At 42.6% G+C, this 20,560-nt stretch overlaps 1 protein-coding gene, 1 long non-coding RNA gene and 2 other non-coding genes across 4 annotated transcripts; 2 read left to right on the forward strand and 2 right to left on the reverse strand.

Moving 5' to 3' along the window:
- Positions 1-362: 362 nt before the first annotated feature.
- Positions 363-5,156, forward strand: LOC147925533 (uncharacterized). Its single transcript, XR_015585438.1, has 3 exons — positions 363-637; positions 765-850; positions 4,296-5,156. It is a non-coding gene; the product is annotated as an uncharacterized LOC147925533 (long non-coding RNA).
- A 1,425-nt stretch (positions 5,157-6,581) lies between these two features.
- Positions 6,582-6,688, reverse strand: LOC147925534 (small nucleolar RNA R71). The gene has a single exon (XR_015585553.1). It is a non-coding gene; the product is annotated as a small nucleolar RNA R71 (small nucleolar RNA).
- Positions 6,689-12,351: 5,663 nt separating this feature from the next.
- LOC147925535 (uncharacterized) lies at positions 12,352-20,346 on the forward strand. The gene is made up of 6 exons (XM_087492657.1): positions 12,352-12,521; positions 12,627-12,688; positions 15,075-15,134; positions 15,840-18,959; positions 19,046-19,227; positions 19,708-20,346. Exons 1-6 carry the CDS (start codon positions 12,352-12,354, stop codon positions 20,344-20,346), a joined length of 4,233 nt encoding a protein of 1,410 aa, XP_087348783.1.
- On the reverse strand, positions 15,182-15,288 carry LOC147925536 (small nucleolar RNA R71). Its single transcript, XR_015585551.1, has one exon. It is a non-coding gene; the product is annotated as a small nucleolar RNA R71 (small nucleolar RNA).
- Positions 20,347-20,560: the final 214 nt, after the last annotated feature.

Here is a 20,560-nt window from a genome sequence, read left to right on the forward strand (position 1 = left end):
GAACATATGTCAAAATAAAATGGGTATGCTGAGAAATATCACAATTTCATTAATTATATTGTTTCCAATATTTTACAAATTGATTTCTTCTTATTTGACCAGAAAACAGATTTTATTTTGTACATTATAAGGAATATATCCCTAAATTGTTGATTTCTTTCTATTTGTTTTATTTCTAATGTAATAGACTAATAGTGGAAAAATAAATTAAATCTAAATAAGAATTATAACAAATATAGCAAAAAATCTTAATTTTTTCACAGTTGTAAAGAATCCTTTATTAGGGTTTCATTGTAATAACAAAGAGCCACCCATTTATTTTTGTTGTTTATAAATATATACTTCTTATCTCTTCATAAGACAACATACGCCACACAACCTCTTAATCTCTCACATGTATTCACATCATTCTCTTATGATCTCTTTTAGTGTACAAATCAAATTATTGATCTCTTCTCCCTCTATCTCTCTCTCGAAACTTCTCCATTTCATTATCTATTCAAGTCATGAATATGCACCACTCTCATCAGATGCAAAAGGCTAACAGATCTTCATAGGTTCCGGACGACAGGATCAGTAAACGGACATATTCATAGATCCGGACGACATAATCCTAACGACTATGTCGTCAAGACATGTATATATATTATCTAAAACCGATCGAAGAGTGTATCGAAGCATATACCTTTTTTGTTTGTTTTTTCGAGTTTATTTTGTTTTCTTATGCCTTACATAAGTTAGTTTCAATATTGTTTTCGTTGCAGATATACGCTTTCTCTTCTGCGATATGTGAAACACTATCATAACCAACATGGGATCTCTTGCCGCTCTGATCATATCAACATCCCAGGTTTTTCTCTATATTTAAGGATGTTTTCAATATATTATCTGGTATTGATGATTGCATTGCATTTAGATTCGTAGAAGAATTTTATACACACACAATCTTGAAAGAAAAAACAATTTTATGTATAAAAAAATATGAAAACCTTGGATAACTCGAGGTAAACATAAATCTCAGATAATCCAATATGTAAAAAAAAAAGAAAAAAAAGTATATGAACACTTTTTTCATAATATCTGTAAATGCCATCAAAACACTATATATATACACTAAATTTCAAACATAAGCATTATACACTAAATTTCAAACATAAGCATTAATTTATAGCTATGTGATTAGGTTTTATATGGTTTTACAAATGTATGTGGATGTATTTTTCTTTGTTAATTAAGTTAACCATAATGAATGTATAACAAAGTTAACGTTTTATCTAATATAATAGATTTATCTACTTTGTTTATACAACTTTTACTTTATGACTATACATTCGTTATGGTTACATACACTGTAACTTACCTATAAATCTATTATTCTTGTAGATAAAACCATGCAGTCTTTTAAAAAAAAAATTAGATCTTACGAAAATTCCTACGAAATTTATGGTTCCATCTTTCTATGAAATTCCTACCAAAATTGTTTTGTAGGAAATGAGTAGGAATTACCCTACGAAATTCCTACCAAAACTTATTTCCTTCGGGCCATTACTTCTAATATTTTTCGTAGAAAATTGGTAGAAAATAGATGTTTTCTCCCTTTTTCCTTCAATATTTGTGGTAGGAAATTGAATGTTTTCTTGTAGTGGATAGCTCACATGAGTGCTACAGCTTGAATGTTTTAACCTCCGTAGGAAATTGAATGTTTTAACCTCAGCACAACTGTCTTTGTAAGTTACAAAAAAAAAACAAGAGAATCCGAATGAAGGTACCAAATAAATACAAAAATGTAAATACAAAAATGGTTGTGTCGTTCTTATTCTTTGCACCCCTATAATGGACCTCTGCACTAAAATAGATATATAATTTGATCACCTATCACTTATTCTCAAAAATATGTCCTGATTATGGTATAGAATGAGCTGACAGTTGTATTCTTTCAAAAATCAGGTTAACAGGGATAGACTTAAAAAGAGGTTTCATAGAAAACTATGAAAGATTGCTAGGGGCTCAGGACTGGCTTAATTAGATGTGCAATGCCACGTAATTCATACAACATTTGTGGTAGGCAAATTACGTAGTATGGCTCTTCTAAATTGTTCTTGAGCTTCTAGCAATCTTTCATCTTCTATTCTAAAGTCGCTCCCTATTAACCGGATTATAAAAAAGAACACAACTGTCGGCTCCATAATATACCATAATCATGGAATATTTTGAAAATAAGTGAGATGTGATCAATTGTATATCTATTGTAAATTGGTCTATTATACAAGGCAAAGAATACGAAAGACACAACCATTTTGTATTTTTTAGGTAGGATTTTCTAGCAAGTCTGATATGTCTATATTTTGTTTCTGCTTAGCATATATTTATCATTCATTTAGTTAGGAAAATTCATTGGTTTGCATCATTTTTTAGTCTTTTCTATACATTTTGCATGTCTAGGTAGTTCTTGCATCATTCTTGCATCATTCTTGTATACATTGTGCATTTCGGAATATTTGAGGTATTTAGGAGACGTTGGAAGCGCATCTGATCGACCACGCACTCCAGAGGTCCGACCGAGCCACTCTCACTCGCCACACACTCCAGAGGTCCGACCGAGCCACTCTCACTCGCCACGCTCACCAGAGGTCCGACCGAGCCACTCTCAGGTCACCAGTCGAGCTGCACCAATCGAGCCAATCTCACAACACTCCCGGAATCGTCTCTCGAGCCAATCTCACAACATCCCGGAACCTTCTCTCGAGTCAATCTCACAACACTCTCGGCACCCTCTCTTGAGGCAATCTCACAACACTCCCGCAACCGTCTTTCGAGCCAGTCTCATCCGCTCGATCGAGCCACTCCGTTCGAGCCGTTCCACTCGAGTGGGATTTAGCTTTCGACATCTTCACCATAGTTGTAGATAATTGAGTCATCTTTCCAATACCGTTTATTTCCAGCCAATCGGAGGTGTGTTTCAAGAGTTATCATCGTTTTAGTGGATGCGTATACACCTAGCTCGATCGAGCCACTTTTACCGACCACGCTTGAGCCACTTTCACTCACACCATTGGAGACACTTTCATATACCAATCGAGGACTGGACGCACACAGACTCGTTCATACATGTCAGGAAGACGTTCCGTCTTACACGCTTCAGGAGATTCCCAAACCGACTCTTCACCTTGTCGTTTTAAGTTTTAGAGATTTACATGTTTTTACTATAAATACGTTTTGTTAAGTCTTGGCTGGGGACATCTCATCTTTTATCTCGTTCTTTTCCTGAAGGTTTACCCTAGCCATCAAAAACGTTCTCAGACTTTGTATTCCGACACCTTTGAGTTTATTCGGTTTTCGCATTTGATTTCTTCTACAAAGTTGTTCATCTCATTTCTATCTATCTTATTATGTTTTGTTCAATGTTTTCTAGGTTTGCATCTGTGGTGATGATTTCCGGATCTGAGTAGTGTTAAGGTTCCCTTTTGGACTAGTGTTATAATTACTAGTTTCTATCTGATCAAATGGAACTAGATTCGAGACATTTCCACACCCAAAAGGTGTTTGATGAAATGTCTCACCAACTAGTGCCAGAGACTTACGTTCCTAGCCTAAGAGATTAGTTGTCTAGGATGTTTGTTGACGTGAATGAACTTGTTTGTCATGCCTGCTCGACCATGTTTCTCTAGCGAGAGCTAGGTATGGAAGTTGTTGAGTCTGAGTAGCTTTTGCCAAGAGATTGGATTAGCTAAGAAGTGATGTTCATTGTTTAGGGATGGTTTTCTTGTGGCATGTTAAACACTTTATAGACTAGGATACTCCACCAACATCAATTACTCCCATCCTTAGGACTTCTTTCTTCCTGATTTTTATTGCATTTCTGAGACTGTTTCGTTTCTTGCTTTTTTAGTTCATGCTTAGATTCGTTTCTGATTTTTATCCATTTTCGCTTCTTGTCACACATTTTCGTTTCTAATTCTGTAGTTCATTTCCGTTTTTGTATTTTCGTCATTCTAGGATTGTTAGACAAACACTCTCTTTTTATATTGGCTTAACTTGTGATTTCTTGATTGCATCTTAATTTTTAGTAAAGTTTTTCAACTGGATTGACACCTTAAGTATTACAACTACATAAGGTTAATTGAACCTACTAAGATAGACACACAAAAAGCCTAGTATCAATTTGGCACCGTTGTCATTTGGGATTATCTTTGCTACATTTAAAATTTCAAGTTTTGCAAGATTAAGTTCTGTTACACTTGTCATTATGAGTACTAACTTGTTCCGGTTGTCTGCTTGTTTGTTTTGCATCTCAGGAACCTGTTGATTGCAAACTTGCATGCACACCAGATCAAGAGGACATCAGAATCTCCTTCTTGCTATCGACGACATCAATCGGTTACAAAGACCAAGACAAGCTCGTCATCTCACTGATCATCCTGCATTAGTCACTATGGAACAACCGAATGGACCAAATCCGAGACCGCGAAACATTAGTGCTGGGGATGCACCGAACACTCATACTCAACGTGCTGGAATCGTCCCTCCCGCCGTGCAGAACAACAACTTCGAGATCAAAAGTGGTCTGATCTCCATGATCCAAGGAAACAAGTTTCACGGTTTGCCTATGGAGGATCCATGATATGTTACGGTTTTGACTCACTTTGACCCTGTTTATTTGATAGTTTTGTAGTTGTTTGAGTCCTTTTCAGGTTATAATAAGAGGCTAGGAAGCTAAAAGCAAAGATTGGAACAGCAGGAGCAATCGGAGCAGAAAGGAGTTGAATTGGAGCAGAAAAGCTGATTTTAGACCCAGGAGCACATGCTCCCGATTTCCGAGCACATGCTCCCAACTCTACGGATTCATGACGACACGTGGCAAGCATCTAGGCGCCGATTCCCTGCCTAATTCCCCTTATTTTGGGCGATCCTTTGTGAGAGAAAGAGAGGATATCGATTTTTAATAGGAAGATTTGAATTTGGATTCTTTCCTTATTTTTCTCCACTTGTATGCTATTTAACCTAGGGTTTTTAGGGGAGAGAATATACTCTTTCTTTTGGGTTTTTTGAGCGACGTTTTTGAGAGAGGGAGAAGAGCGGCTACCTTGTGAAGGATTCTCTGAACCCTTTTTATTTTGATGCTATTGAATTTCTCATCTATGTTGGCTATTCATTTATCTATGTCTGAGTAGTTCTCTTTGCTAGATTAGGGGGTTTCAAAGGGGATTCATGGGTTAGCAACAAAACACAAATAGGGCTTTATATAATCGATTGTCTTCACTATTGTTAGACTTAATGCTTAGGTTGATTTGATCACCCAATCTATGATTCTAGGTTTATCTATTCATCAAAAGTGTAATAGGTTGCTAGAAAAGACATTAGTGGGCAAATTATCCTAGACCTGCGAAAGTTGATGTGTAGGTGATTTGTGAACTTATCATTCATGTTCTTTAATGCTTGTCTGCGATTCTGGGCTCAAACGACAGTTTAGGGTTTATGGACCGCCGAGCATGTGCTCCGGATGTCTGAGCACGTGCTCCGCGTTTCCGCACAGAATCGATCAGATAGAGTTATTGATGCCACGACAGTGGATCAATTTATATTTATGTTTGAGTTCTAGACTGGTACTTAATTTATGCCCTGAATAGTTGTTTGGTTGCTATCTCTGAAATTCCCGAGAATCACCCCTGATCTAGTGTTTTGTTTATTGCCTTTTTATACCATTTTAATCGCTTAATTGTTACCAAAAACCAACTTTGAATTGTCTTAGCTTGAAATTGAACCAATAGAACCATAGAGTAAAACTTGGTCTTCGTGGGATTCGACCCCTAAGTACTACTTCTTTGCTGTGCACTTGCAGTAGGAAAATAGGGTTTAAAACTCTGTGTGTTATCAAGTTTTTGGCGCCGTTGCCAGGGACCAAATTTTTACCTTTGGTTTTCGGCGAAATTACTAGACTAAGACCTTACTGATTTGTCTTTCTGTTTCTTCTTTGCGTGTGTTTCAGGTGCATGTCAAGAAGATCTACAAGAAGAAACAACACCGAAGAACTAGTTGCTTTGTCAGCCGCAGAGCTCTCTTTGGCAGAAAGAACAAACCGCAAGAACAGAAAGTTTCAATCCGTCAACATGGGTGACAACAGAAACAATGAGGATATGGCTGCCGAGTTGCAGCAACTTCGACAACAGTTAGGGCAGTTGCTCCGTGCTCAACACGAAAGAGCCGCGCCGCCGCAACCGTCCATTGGGGACAAGGACAACCCGCATGTGTTCTACACCAACCGAGCGGCGATTGTTCGTCCCGCCATCCCGAGACAAGATTTTGAGATCAAGCCACAGATGATCTCTCTAGTGAAGCAGCACCTATTTCACGGTCTCCCAGCTGAGATTCCGATGGACCACATCGAGAATTTTGAGGAGATATGTAGCACCACTGGTTCAAATGGGATACCGCCTGGCTTTCTGAAGTGCAAGCTCTTTCCCTTCTCTCTTGCGGATAGAGCTTCACGATGGCTGAAGTCATTGCCACCTGGGTCTCTGACATCATGGGAACAGTGTAGGTCTGCGTTTCTGGACCATTTCTACACCAAGGCTAAGACCGCTGCCCTGAGGAACAAGATTTCATCGTTCCAACAGCACACTGAAGAAGCCTTCTGCGAGGCTTGGGAGAGGTACAAAGAGTACCGTAGAGAGTGTCCGCACCATGGATTCAGTGATGAACAGATTCTAGGCATTTTCTATGATGGAGTTAACTGGGACTACAGAAACGTTCTCAACTCGGCCAGCAATGGGGATTTTATGACAAAGTCTAAGGAAGGAGCATATCAGTTGATTGAGAACCTAGCTGCAAGCTCCAGCAACAAGGCCCCTGAGTATGACAGGTCCGTGAAGGTCAACAGTGTCGATACGCAAAAGATTGATGAGTTGACAGCCAAGGTGAACCTTCTTCTGAAGGGGAGCCAGAAAACTGTCCATTTTGTCGATGAGACCGGAGACATGCCGCTAGCTCAGGAGATTTGTGATGGAGAGGATGAAACAATGGAGGTTAATTATGTGAGTGGGCAAGGTTTTGTGCAGAACAAGGGTTTCAACCCGAACTACAGAAGCCATCCTAATTTGTCCTACAGACGCACCAACGTGGAGAATCCTCAGGATCAGGTGTATCCGCAGCAAGGAGCTCAGAATCAGATGAGTTATCAGAAAACCTTCTCAAACAACTTCCAAGGCAAACAGTTTGTGCCCACTCAAAACCGTTTCCAAGGGGGGAACCAGCAGGCATATACAAGCGCTCAGCAAGCACTGCCTTTCACCAACCAGCAGTTGGGACCTTCATCTGCTAGCAGCTCTCAGGATGAGCTGAAAAACATGATGCAACAACTCTTGGTGAATCAACAAAAAGCTTCAGTGGAAATCAACGCTAAGGTCGATACCATGTACAATGACCTTAATGGGAAGTATGAGGCAGTAATGTCACATGTGAAGAAGCTTGATGTTCAGGTTGCACAGACTGCTGAAGCCGTGAAAAGAACTCCTGGGACTCTGCCCGGAAAAGGGGAAGCAAACCCACGGAACGAGTATGTCTATGCGATTGAGCTAAGGGGAGAAAAGAAGTTACCCCCTAGAGAAGCACCATCCGCTAGGATTGACAAGGGCAAGGGTATTGCTGAAGAATACCTTCCTCAACATGCTGCTGAGACTCCACCGTTGAGTCAAAAAGAAGCCGAAGCATCCGGCGAGCATGTGCTCCCATCCAGCGAGCACGTGCTCCCGACTCCCGATCAGACCGTTCCAACTGAGGTACCTCCTGCACGCGTGTACACCCCTAGGGTTCCTTACCCTGTTCCTCCTAAGAAATCTCGCAAGGATTTGGAGGATGCAAAGTGCAAGGAGATGTTGAGAGAATTGACGGTAAAACTACCCCTAGCTGAAGCTGTTCAGATGATACCTGCTTTGAAGAGATATGTGAAAGGGTTGGTTTCTGGGAGAGTGTCAGAGGAAGAGAACGTGATGATGGTTTCAAGAGAGTGCAGTGCTGTGCTGCAAAACAAAGTGCTAAAGAAGAGAGATGATCCAGGGCGATTTGTCTTATCCGTGAGAATCGGTAAAACGATTTTTGCAAACTCCCTCTGTGATCTAGGTTCCAGTGTGAACCTTATGCCATATTCAGTGGCTAAAAGGCTGGGATACACGAAGTTCAAGTCTACACGGATTTCGTTAGTATTCGCGGATAGATCCACCAAGCGCCCCATAGGAGTGTTGGAGGAATTACATGTCCAGATAGGGGACACGCTTATACCAGCAGACTTTGTGGTTCTGGAACTTGAAGAAGAACCACGTGACCCCCTGATCTTAGGTAGATCATTCTTATGCACAGCTGGTGCGATTATAGATGTGCAAGGGGGAGCGATCGATCTCCAGCTGGGGGATATGATTGCAAGGTTTGAGATGAATAAGCTGCTCAAGAAACCTATGATAGATGGTCAGCCTTTTGTGGTTAATGATGGTTCAGAGGTTGCACATGAGGTTACCGATGAAGTTCTCACTCTCGACCCGTTGGAGGTTGCCTTGACAAAGGCAAAAGGAATGTTGGAAGAAGATGCGGAGCACATGCTCGCAGGACGCGAGCAACCCGATGCACATGCTCGGCAAACTGAGAAAAAAAGGAAAAAAGATGCGGAGCACTTGCTCGCAGGACGCGAGCAACCCGATGCACATGCTCGGCAAACTAAAAACAAAAGAAGAAAAAGAAAAGAGCGATTGGGCCAGGTAAGTTTAATGAATTTCAGGCCCATGCCCACCAGGCCCAGACCGATTTCAGTAATTTTTGAGACTAGATTGCTTTATTATCCACCACGTCGGAGGCGCCGCCTTGCCCGTTCGGAGAGCGAGAGCCCAGACAATTCCGACGCCTGATCACGGTTACACACACCATCATTGTCCTATCCGCCTTATTTTCTTTTCATTTTTGTTGTTATCTTTATTTTTCTTCTTGTCTAGGTCTCTTTTTGGCTTATTTTCACACCGGAGACGGTGTGAAGTAAGTCCGGGGGAGGGTCACCTATGACCTTTGTTTTCTTTATTTTTCTTTTTATTGAGTCAGTTTGTCATGTGAGTCGAACCAAAACTTGTGGGAATTAGGACCGAAATCCATGATGTTTTTAACCATTTGTGAGTTTGACCGTTTCCTAGTGACCATTGTTGCAGAACTAAGTGTACAGAGACGAGCTAATACCTCTTCACATTCGGACCCTTCTCCTGGCCAGAAAAGCTTCATCCCATTAAGGTTTCACCGGAAAGACTTAGACTCTACTTTATTGGAACCTAACCGGATTTAAATTCTTCTCGTTTTGGGCGTTAGGATAGGGAACATGTCACATATTCAGGACTTCTTATTCATTTTGCCAATCTTGCTGATCCTGAATAGCTAGCTCATTTTAAGTTAGTACCCACCCCGAGCCTAACCTCCTTTCAAACCACTTGCACTTGTATTTTTGTTTTCTCATTCTGTGCAGCTATGTGCAAAACGGGCGGGAAGAGCAGGACTGACACAATCTCTAACTCGCTCTTGCTGGAGAACCAAAGAGGAAAGAGCCGGACAGACAGAGCACGTGCTCCAACCCAGCGAGCACCTGCTCCGAAATTATATACATCCGAGTCCGCGAGTTGTTTTGAGCAAAGAGAGAGCCTAGGATACGGTCCACATGCTCCAGGGGCAATATCAGAAGAAGATCCCCCATCATCCTTCATTACAATTTCTCATCAAAAAAAAAAAAAAAAAAAAAAAAAAAAGTTTAAGGATGATGGAAAGGGACCAGAGCTAGTGTTACACACCCCAGAGCATGCGTTGTAACCTGAGGAGAACAGAGAGGCTGAGTTTGAGAAGATAAGAAGAGGAGAGTGATTAGAGGTTGTGGACATCAATGAGTACACTCTCCCTTACCATTTTGTGCGATATCCTGCATCTCTTTCGAAGTAATGGTAACCCCTAAACACTCTATAGCTCCACCATTAAAACAGCCTTTTATCTACCAAGCCTCGATTTCACTAACTTAATGCCCTTAATGAGAAGCTCACGCCAATTTTAATTGAATGTAAAGAGCCTTTGTCTGGAAAGTGATCTTTTTCTGGGTTTGATTGCCAATTATGGTTCTGGTTTTGGAGATGTTTGCTGGAGAAGTTTTTGGTATAGCTTGTTCTAACACATGTGGTCTGCAGGTCATGGTCTACTCACGGTTTCTGAGATTTTTGCGAGTTCCCACCTTGGCTCTCTTGGCGCTTGGTTTGAGTTTGTTTGAGGACAAACAAAGATCTAAGTCCGGGGGAGTTGATATGTTACGGTTTTGACTCATTTTGACCCTGTTTATTTGATAGTTTTGTAGTTGTTTGAGTCCTTTTCAGGTTATAATAAGAGGCTAGGAAGCTAAAAGCAAGGATTGGAACAGCAGGAGCAATCGGAGCAGAAAGGAGTTGAATTGGAGCAGAAAAGCTGATTTTAGACCCAGGAGCACATGCTCCCGATTTCCGAGCACATGCTCCCAACTCTACGGATTCATGACGACACGTGGCAAGCATCTAGGCGCCGATTCCCTGCCTAATTCCCCTTATTTTGGGCGATCCTTTGTGAGAGAAAGAGAGAGGATATCGATTTTTAATAGGAAGATTTGAATTTGGATTCTTTCCTTATTTTTCTCCACTTGTATGCTATTTAACCTAGGGTTTTTAGGGGAGAGAATATACTCTTTCTTTTGGGTTTTTTGAGCGACGTTTTTGAGAGAGGGAGAAGAGCGGCTACCTTGTGAAGGATTCTCTGAACCCTTTTTATTTTGATGCTATTGAATTTCTCATCTATGTTGGCTATTCATTTATCTATGTCTGAGTAGTTCTCTTTGCTAGATTAGGGGGTTTCAAAGGGGTTTCATGGGTTAGCAACAGAACACAAATAGGGCTTTATATAATCGATTGTCTTCACTATTGTTAGACTTAATGCTTAGGTTGATTTGATCACCCAATCTATGATTCTAGGTTTATCTATTCATCAAAAGTGTAATAGGTTGCTAGAAAAGACATTAGTGGGCAAATTATCTTAGACCTGCGAAAGTTGATGTGTAGGTGATTTGTGAACTTATCATTCCTGTTCTTTAATGCTTGTCTGCGATTCTGGGCTCAAACGACAGTTTAGGGTTTATGGACCGCCGAGCATGTGCTCCGGATGTCTGAGCACGTGCTCCGCGTTTCCGCACAGAATCGATCAGATAGAGTTATTGATGCCACGACAGTGGATCAATTTATATTTATGTTTGAGTTCTAGACTGGTACTTAATTTATGCCCTGAATAGTTGTTTGGTTGCTATCTCTGAAATTCCCGAGAATCACCCCTGATCTAGTGTTTTGTTTATTGCCTTTTTATACCGTTTTAATCGCTTAATTGTTACCAAAAACCAACTTTGAATTGTCTTAGCTTGAAATTGAACCAATAGAACCATAGAGTAAAACTTGGTCTTCATGGGATTCGACCCCTAAGTACTACTTCTTTGCTGTGCACTTGCAGTAGGAAAATAGGGTTTAAAACTCTGTGTGTTATCAATCCACTCGACCATTTGGATGAATTCGAACGTTTGTCCAGTCTCACCAAGATCAACAGCGTGAGTGAGGATGATTTCAAGTTGTGAATCTTCCCATTCTCCCTAGGAGAAAAACCTCACCAATGGGAGAAAAACCTCCCCAAGGCATGGTGGTATTGAGCCTCGAATGCAGTGCAATCATTTAGAAGAAGATTGTACCTAAGAAGCTCAAGGATCCTGGATCATTCACTCTTCCTTGCTCCCTCGGACCTATGTATTTTGATAGGTGGCTTTGTGATCTTGGCGCTTCAGTTAATCTGATGTCACTCTCTGTTGCTACGAGGTTGGGTTTCACAAGGTTCAAGGGTTACGACATCTCTCTCATCCTTGCAGATAGATCAGTGAGACTACCAAATGGTATTTTAGAAGACTTACCCGTAGGGATTAGAGACGTAGAAGTGCCAACCGACTTTGTGGTTCTGGAGATGGATGAAGAACCAAAAGATCCTCTGATCTTAGGAAGACCGTTCCTGGCGACTGCTGGAGCCATCATTGATGTCAGAAATGGCAACATTGATTTAACTCTGGGCGACGACTTCACTATGAAGTTTGACATCAAGGATACCTTGAAGAAGCCAACGATAGGAGGACAAGTCTTCTACATTGAAGAGATGGATAAATTGGCTGATGAGTTTTTGGAGGAGTTAGCTGAGGAGGATCATCTCAAGACTGCTTTGACCAAGGGTGGAGAAGAAGGGTTCCTGCATGAGGAGACCACTTGTTACAAGAATCTGCTAGACTCCCACAGAGAAATGGATGGACCAGAGGAATTCGAGCAGCTATCTGACGCAGAGGAGGTATGTGCAGTTGAGACAGAGAGTTCAGAACGTGATATCTCCCACTCGACCAACGTCAAGACCCGAATCAAGACACAGACGTCCCGCTCGATCGTGATCACTCCAGACTCCTATGTTGACGACTGGTCGGAACTGAAAGTTCCAAAGGTAGAACTCAAAACTCTCCCTTTCGGACTCAGGTACGTTTTTCTGGGAACCAATTCTACTTATCCTGTCATAGTGAATGCTAGGTTGAGTGATGATGAATTGGGGTTGCTAGTAACTGAGCTTAAGAAGTATAGGAAGGCTATAGGTTATTCCTTAGATGATATCAAGGGAATCTCACCTAGTCTTTGCACACATAGGATCAATCTTGAAAATGAGTCTTATGCTAGCATTGAACCCCAAAGGAGATTGAATCCTAACCTAAAAGAAGTAGTAAAGAAATAAATCTTAAAACTGCTTGATGCTGGAGTTATATATCATATCTCTGATAGTACTTGGGTATCTCTAGTGCACTGTGTACCTAAAAAGGTGGGAATCACTGTTATCAAAAATGAAAAAAATGAGCTAAACCCAACTAGGACCATCGTAGGACATAGGATGTGCGTTGATTATAGGAAGTTGAATGTTGTATCTAGGAAAGATCATTTTCCTCTTCCTTTCATTAATCGAATGTTGGAAAGACTAGCCAGTCATCCTTAGTACTGTTTCCTTGATGGGTATAGCGGATTCTTCCAAATTCCTATCCACCCAAATGATCAGGAAAAGACAACATTTACTTGTCCATATGGCACTTTTGCCTACAGACGCATGTCATTTGGTTTGTGCAACGCTCCTGCTGATATGTTACGGTTTTGACTCACTTTGACCCCGTTTATTTGATAGTTTTGTAGTTGTTTGAGTCCTTTTCAGGTTATAATAAGAGGCTAGGAAGCTAAAAGCAAGGATTGGAACAGCAGGAGCAATCAGAGCAGAAAGGAGTTGAATTGGAGCAGAAAAGCTGATTTTAGACCCAGGAGCACATGCTCCCGATTTCCGAGCACATGCTCCCAACTCTACGATTTCATGACGACACGTGGCAAGCATCTAGGCGCCGATTCCCTGCCTAATTCCCCTTATTTTAGGCGATCCTTTGTGAGAGAAAGAGGGCTGAGATCGCTTTTTAATAGGGAGATTTGAATTTGGAATCTGTCCTTATTTTTCCTTACTTGTATGCTATTTAACCTAGGGTTTTTAGGAGAGATAAATATATCTTTTCTTTTGTTTTTGAGCGACGCTTTTGTGAGAGGGAGAAGAGCGGCTACCTTGTGAAGCATTCTCTGAACCCTTTTTATTTTTATGTCATTGAATTTCTCATCTTTTGCTATGATTCATTTCTCTATGTCTGAGTAGTTTTCTTTGCTAGATTAGGGGTTTCAAAAGGGGTTTCATGGGTTAGTAACAGAACACAAATAGGGCTTTATATAATCGATTGTCTTCACTATTGTTAGACTTAATGCTTAGGTTGATTTGATCACCCAATCTATGATTCTAGGTTTATCTATTCATCAAAAGTGTAATAGGTTGCTAGAAAAGACATTAGTGGGCAAATTATCCTAGACCTGCGAAAGTTGATGTGTAGGTGATTTGTGAACTTATCATTCCTGTTCTTTAATGCTTGTCTGCGATTCTGGGCTCAAACGACAGTTTAGGGTTTATGGACCGCCGAGCATGTGCTCCGGATGTCTGAGCATGTGCTCCGCGTCTCCGCACAGAATCGATCAGATAGAGTTATTGATAGCACGACAGTGGATCACTTTATATTTATGTTTGAGTTCTGGACTGGTACTTAATCTATGCCCTGAATAGTTGTTTAGTTGCTATCTCTGAAATTCCCGAGAATTACCCCTGATCTAGTGTTTTGCTTATTGCCTTTTTATACTGTTTTAATCGCGTTACTCTTACCAAACAAACCCAACTTTGAATTGTCTTAACTTGAAATTGAACCAATAGAACCATAGAGTAAAACTTGGTCTTCGTGGGATTCGACCCCTAAGTACTACTTCTTTGCTGTGCACTTGCAGTAGGAAAATAGGGTTTAAAACTCTGTGTATCAAGTTTTTGGCGCCGTTGCCGGGGACAAAAATTTTTACCTTTGGTTTTCGACGAAATTACTAGACTAAGACCTTACTGATTTGTCTTTCTGCTTCTTCTTTGCGTGTGTTTCAGGTGCATGTCAAGAAGATCTACAAGAAGAAACAACACAGAAGAACTAGTTGCTTTGTCTGCCGCAGAGCTCTCTTTGGCAGAAAGAACAAACCGCAAGAACAGAAAGTTTCAATCCGTCAACATGGGTGACAACAGAAACAATGAGGATATGGCTGCCGAGTTGCAGCAACTTCGACAACAGTTAGGGCAGTTGCTCCGTGCTCAACACAAAAGAGCCGTGCCGCCACAACCGTCCATTGGGGACAAGGACAACCCGCATGTGTTCTACACCAACCAAGCGGCGATTGTTCCTCCCGCCATCCCGAGACAAGATTTTGAGATCAAGCCACAGATGATCTCTCTAGTGAAGCAGCACCTATTTCACGGTCTCCCAGCTGAGATTCCGATGGACCACATCGAGAATTTTGAGGAGATATGTAGCACCACTGGTTCAAATGGGATACCGCCAGACTTTCTGAAGTGCAAGCTTTTTCCCTTCTCTCTTGCAGATAGAGCTTCATGTTGGCTGAAGTCATTGCCAGCTGGGTCTCTGACATCATGGGAACAATGTAGATCTGCGTTTCTGGACCATTTCTACACCAAGGCTAAGACCGCTGCCCTGAGGAACAAGATTTCATCGTTCCAACAGCACACTGGAGAAGCCTTCTGCGAGGCTTGGGAGAGGTACAAAGAGTACCGTAGAGAGTGTCCGCACCATGGATTCAGCGATGAACAGATTCTGGGCATTTTCTATGATGGAGTTAACTGGGACTACAGAAACGCTCTCAACTCGGCCAGCAATGGGGATTTTATGACAAAGTCTAAGGAAGGAGCATATCAGTTGATTGAGAACCTAGCTGCAAGCTCCAGCAACAAGGCTCCTGAGTATGACAGGTCCGTGAAGGTCAACAGTGTCGATACGCAAAAGATTGACGAGTTGACAGCCAAGGTGAACCTTCTTCTGAAGGGGAGCCAGAAAACTGTCCATTTTGTCGATGAGACCGGATACATGCCGCTAGCTCAGGAGATTCGTGATGGAGAGGATGAAACGATGGAGGTTAATTATGTGAGTGGGCAAGGTTTTGTGCAGAACAGGGGTTTCAACCCGAACTACAGAAGCCATCCGAATTTGTCTTATAGAAGCACCAACATGGAGAATCCTCAGGATCAGGTGTATCCGCAGCAAGGAGCTCAGAATCAGATGGGTTATCAGAAAACCTTCTCAAACAACTTCCAAGGCAAACAGTTTGTGCCCACTCAAAACCGTTTCCAAGGGGGGAACCAGCAGGCATATACAAGCGTTCAGCAAGCACTGCTTTTCACCAACCAGCAGTTGGGATCTTCATCTGCTAGCAGCTCTCAGGATGAGCTGAAAAACATGATGCAACAACTCTTGGTGAATCAACAAAAAGCTTCAGTGGAAATCAACGCTAAGGTCGATACCATGTACAATGACCTTAATGGGAAGTATGAGGCAGTAATGTCACATGTGAAGAAGCTCGATGTTCAGGTTGCACAGACTGCTGAAGCCTTGAAAAGAACTCCTGGGACTCTGCCCGGAAAAGGGGAAGCAAACCCGCGAAACGAGTATGTCAATGCGATTGAGCTAAGGGGAGGAAAGAAGTTACCCCCTAGAGAAGCACCATCCGCTAAGCTTGACAAGGGCAAGGGTATTGCTGAAGAATACCTTCCTCAACATGCTGCTGAGACTCCACCGTTGATTCAAAAAGAAGCCGAAGCATCTGGCGAGCATGTGCTCCCATCGAGCGAGCACGTGCTCCCGACTCCCGATCAGACCGTTCCTACTGAGCTACCTCCTGCACGCGTGTACATCCCTAGGGTTCCTTACCCTGTTTCTCCTAAGAAATCTCGCAAGGATTTGGAGGATGCAAAGTGCAAGGAGATGTTGAGAGAATTGACGGTAAAACTACCCCTAGTTGATGTTGTTCAGATGATACCTGCTTTGAAGAGATATGTGAAGGGGTTAGTTTCTGGGAGAGTGTCAGAGGAAGAGAACGTGATGATGGTTTCAAGAGAGTGCAGTGCTGTGCTGCAAAACAAAGTGCTAAAGAAGAGAGATGATCCAGGGCGATTTGTCTTATCCGTGAGAATCGGTAAAACGATTTTTGCAAACTCCCTCTGTGATCTAGGTTCCAGTGTGAACCTTATGCCATATTCAGTGGCTAAAAGGCTGGGATACACGAAGTTCAAGTCTACACGGATTTCGTTAGTATTCGCGGATAGATCCACCAAGCGCCCCATGGGAGTGTTGGAGGATTTACATGTCCAGATAGGGGACACGCTTATCCCAGCAGACTTTGTGGTTCTGGAACTTGAAGAAGAACCACGTGACCCCCAGATATTATGTAGATCATTCTTATGCACAGCTGGTGCGATTATAGATGTGCGAGGGGGAGCGATCGATCTCCAGCTGGGGGATATGATCGCAAGGTTTGAGATGAATAAGCTGCTCAAGAAACCTATGATAGATGGTCAGAATTTTGTGGTTGATGATGGTTCAGAGGTTGCACATGAGGTTACCGATGAAGTTCTCACTCTCGACCCGTTGGAGGTTGCCTTGACAAAGGCAGAGGGTAAGTATGGATTCTTGAATGAGGAAGCTGACGGTTTTACACGCATTTTGGATGCAGGTACACGGTTCCAGAAACTGGTAGCTTACGCCAGCCTAGACGATGAGAACCAATCAGGGGAGGAATCCGCCGAGGGAGCACTTGCTCCGGATTCCGGAGCACATGCTCCGGTAAAGTCAGCGGACGGTCCTTGGAGTGAGTTAAGAGCTCCAAAGGTAGAGCTAAAACCACTTCCAGCCGGGCTAAGGTACACGTTCCTAGGTCCTAACTCTACATACCCCGTGATAGTGAACTCTGAACTAAACAATGTAGAGACCGCTTTGCTCTTTTGTGAACTTAGGAAGTATAGAAATGCTCTAGGGTATTCACTAGATGACATCCCAGGAATCTCACCAGATCTTTGCATGCATAGAATACATCTAGAAGATGAATCAATGACTTCGGTAGAACATCAGAGGAGGTTGAACCCGAATCTAAAGGATGTTGTTAAGAAAGAGATAATGAAACTTCTAGATGCGGGTGTAATTTATGCTATTTCTGATAGTTCCTGGATTAGTCCAGTTCATGTAGTCCCTAAGAAAGGTGGAATTACAGTTGTTAAGAATGATAAGGATGAGTTGATTCCTACTAGGACAGTTACAGGACATCGCATGTGCATAGACTATAGAAAACTTAATGCTGCGACCCGAAAGGATCATTTTCCTTTGCCGTTTATTGATCAAATGCTTGAGAGATTGGCTAACCATCCTTACTACTGTTTCTTAGATGGCTATTCAGGTTTCTTTCAGATCCCAATCCATCCCGACGATCAAGAGAAGACCACATTCACATGTCCTTACGGCACCTTTGCTTACCGCAGAATGCCGTTTGGCTTGTGCAATGCACCAGCGACCTTCCAACGATGCATGATGTCCATTTTCACTGACCTGATTGAGGATATAATGGAAGTTTTCATGGACGATTTCTCCGTCTATGGGAGCTCCTTTTCCGTTTGTTTGTCTAATTTGTGCAGGGTGTTGCAGCGGTGTGAAGACAAACATCTGGTGCTGAATTGGGAGAAATGCCACTTCATGGTCAGAGATGGGATAGTGCTGGGACACAAGATTTCTGAAAAGGGGATTGAGGTTGACAAAGCCAAGGTTGAGGTGATGATGAGTTTACAACCGCCTAATTCGGTAAAAGGGATCCGCAGTTTCCTTGGCCACGCCGGTTTCTACAGACGGTTCATTAAGGATTTCTCTAAGATAGCAAGACCACTTACCCAGCTGTTGTGTAAGGAAGTGAAGTGTGATTTTGATTCTGCTTGCTTGGAAGCGTTTCACACGATCAAGGGAGCCTTGGTTAGCGCTCCAATTGTACAACCGCCAGATTGGGACCTTCTCTTTGAGATCATGACTGATGCGAGTGACTATGCCGTGGGAGCGGTTCTGGGACAGAGAAAAGACAAGAAGCTGCATGTGATATACTATGCCAGCCGCACCTTGGATGAGGCTCAGTGCAAGTACGCTATAACCGAGAGAGAACTTTTAGCGGTTGTGTTTGCTTTTGAGAAGTTCCGATCATACCTTGTTGGTTCCAAAGTGGTTGTTCACACTGGTCATGCAGCATTGAGGTATCTACTGACCAAGAAGGATGCAAAACCAAGGCTACTCCGTTGGATTTTGTTGCTTCAAGAGTTTGACTTGGAGATTAAAGACAAGAAGGGTATTGAGAACGGAGTTGCAGATCACTTGTCAAGAATGAGGATAGAAGAAGAGCTACCCTTGGATGATAGCCTTCCTGAAGAACATGTTTACTCGATCGGCATCTTTGATCCCGCCGAGCACATGCTCGCCTGGGAGCACATGCTCCAAAAACCCCGTGCAAGACAATCGATACCAACAAACAGCCGAGTTTTCCTTGGTTTGGAGAGTATGCAAACTACCTAGAAGCAGAGAAAGAACCTACTGAATTTGTGGGGAACAAGAAGAAGAAGTTCCTAAAAGACATAAGGCGGTATTTTTGGGATGAGCCTTACCTCTATAGGCATTGCTCGGATGGTGTTTTCAGGAGGTGTGTGACTGAGGAGGAGGTTCCTGGAGTCTTGTTTCATTGCCATAGCTCACCCTATGCTGGACACTTTACTACTTTCAAAACCGTGTCCAAAGCTCTTCAAGCGGGTTATTGGTGGCCTACCATGTTCAGAGATGCGCAGCGGTTCGTGTCTACTTGCGACGCATGTCAGAAACAAGGGAACATCAGCAGGAGGAATGAAATGCCTTAGAATTTCATCTTGGAGGTTGAGGTATTTGATGTTTGGGGAATTGACTTCATGGGACCTTTCCCGAAGTCATTCGGCAATAAGTACATATTGGTGGCTGTCGATTACGTGTCCAAGTGGGTAGAAGCTTTGGCCAGCCCCAATAATGATGCAAAGACCGTGCTCAAGATGTTCAAGTCGGTTATTTTCCCACGGTTTGGTGTCCCACGGGTAGTCATTAGCGATGGTGGATCGCATTTCATTAACAAGGTCTTTGAGAGTCTTCTCAAGAAGAATGGAGTGAGGCACAAGGTCGCCACCCCCTACCACCCACAAACAAGCGGCCAAGTTGAGATCTCTAACCGGGAGATTAAGAGCATTTTGCAAAAAACAGTGAACACAACAAGGAAGGATTGGTCTCTGAAGCTAGATGAGGCTCTATGGGCTTATAGAACCGCCTACAAAACACCCCTGGGGACTACACCGTTTCACTTGGTGTATGGTAAGGCGTGTCACCTTCCTGTTGAGCTAGAGTACAAGGCTGCTTGGGCAGTGAAAATGCTGAACTTTGACACTAAGAGCGCCCATGAAAGGAGGAAGATGCAACTGCATGAGCTAGAGGAGATTAGGCACCTCGCCTATGAAAACTCAAAACTCTACAAGGAGCGTACCAAAGCCTACCATGACAAGCGGATCCTCACTAGGACCTTTGCTCCTAATGATCAAGTCTTGTTGTTCAACTCTAGGCTGAAACTGTTTCCAAGAAAGCTAAGATCACGATGGTCCGGACCCTTCACCATCAAGGAGATTAGACCATATGGGGCTGTTGTGTTGCTGGACACAAAAGGAGGAGAATTTTTGGTGAATGGACAGAGGCTGAAGCCATATCTTGCTGCCTCTGAGCACGAAAGGGGTGAAACCTTCGCCCTAGGCGACCCTCCTACTGCCTAAGGAGCTTTCGAGTCAAGCTAATGACTTAAAACAAGCGTTGGGTGGGAGGCAACCCACCAGGTATATATTGTTGAGTTTTCTTTTTCTTTTTAGGATTTGTTTCTTCTCTTTTCGGTTTCAGGAATGTTGGAAGAAGACGCGGAGCACATGCTCGCAGGACGCGCGCAACCCGATGCAGGTACGTTCAATGCAATTCTTTGGCTCAGGCCCACCA

The sequence above is a fragment of the Camelina sativa genome, chromosome 16 (genome assembly GCF_030686135.1).
Source record: "Camelina sativa cultivar CO46 ecotype springtype chromosome 16, ASM3068613v1".
NCBI classification, from domain to species: domain Eukaryota; kingdom Viridiplantae; phylum Streptophyta; class Magnoliopsida; order Brassicales; family Brassicaceae; genus Camelina; species Camelina sativa.

Bases quoted from the DNA above. Each gene is read 5' to 3' on its own strand.
- LOC147925535 (XM_087492657.1), top strand. From the start codon at position 12,352: ATGGATGGACCAGAGGAATTCGAGCAGCTATCTGACGCAGAGGAGGTA. The intron at 12,522-12,626 runs GTCGGAACTGAA...AGTGAATGCTAG, and splicing joins GACTCCTATGTTGACGACTG to GTTGAGTGATGATGAATTGG. The intron at 15,135-15,839 runs GTAGATCTGCGT...ACCGTTTCCAAG, and splicing joins TCTGACATCATGGGAACAAT to GGGGGAACCAGCAGGCATAT.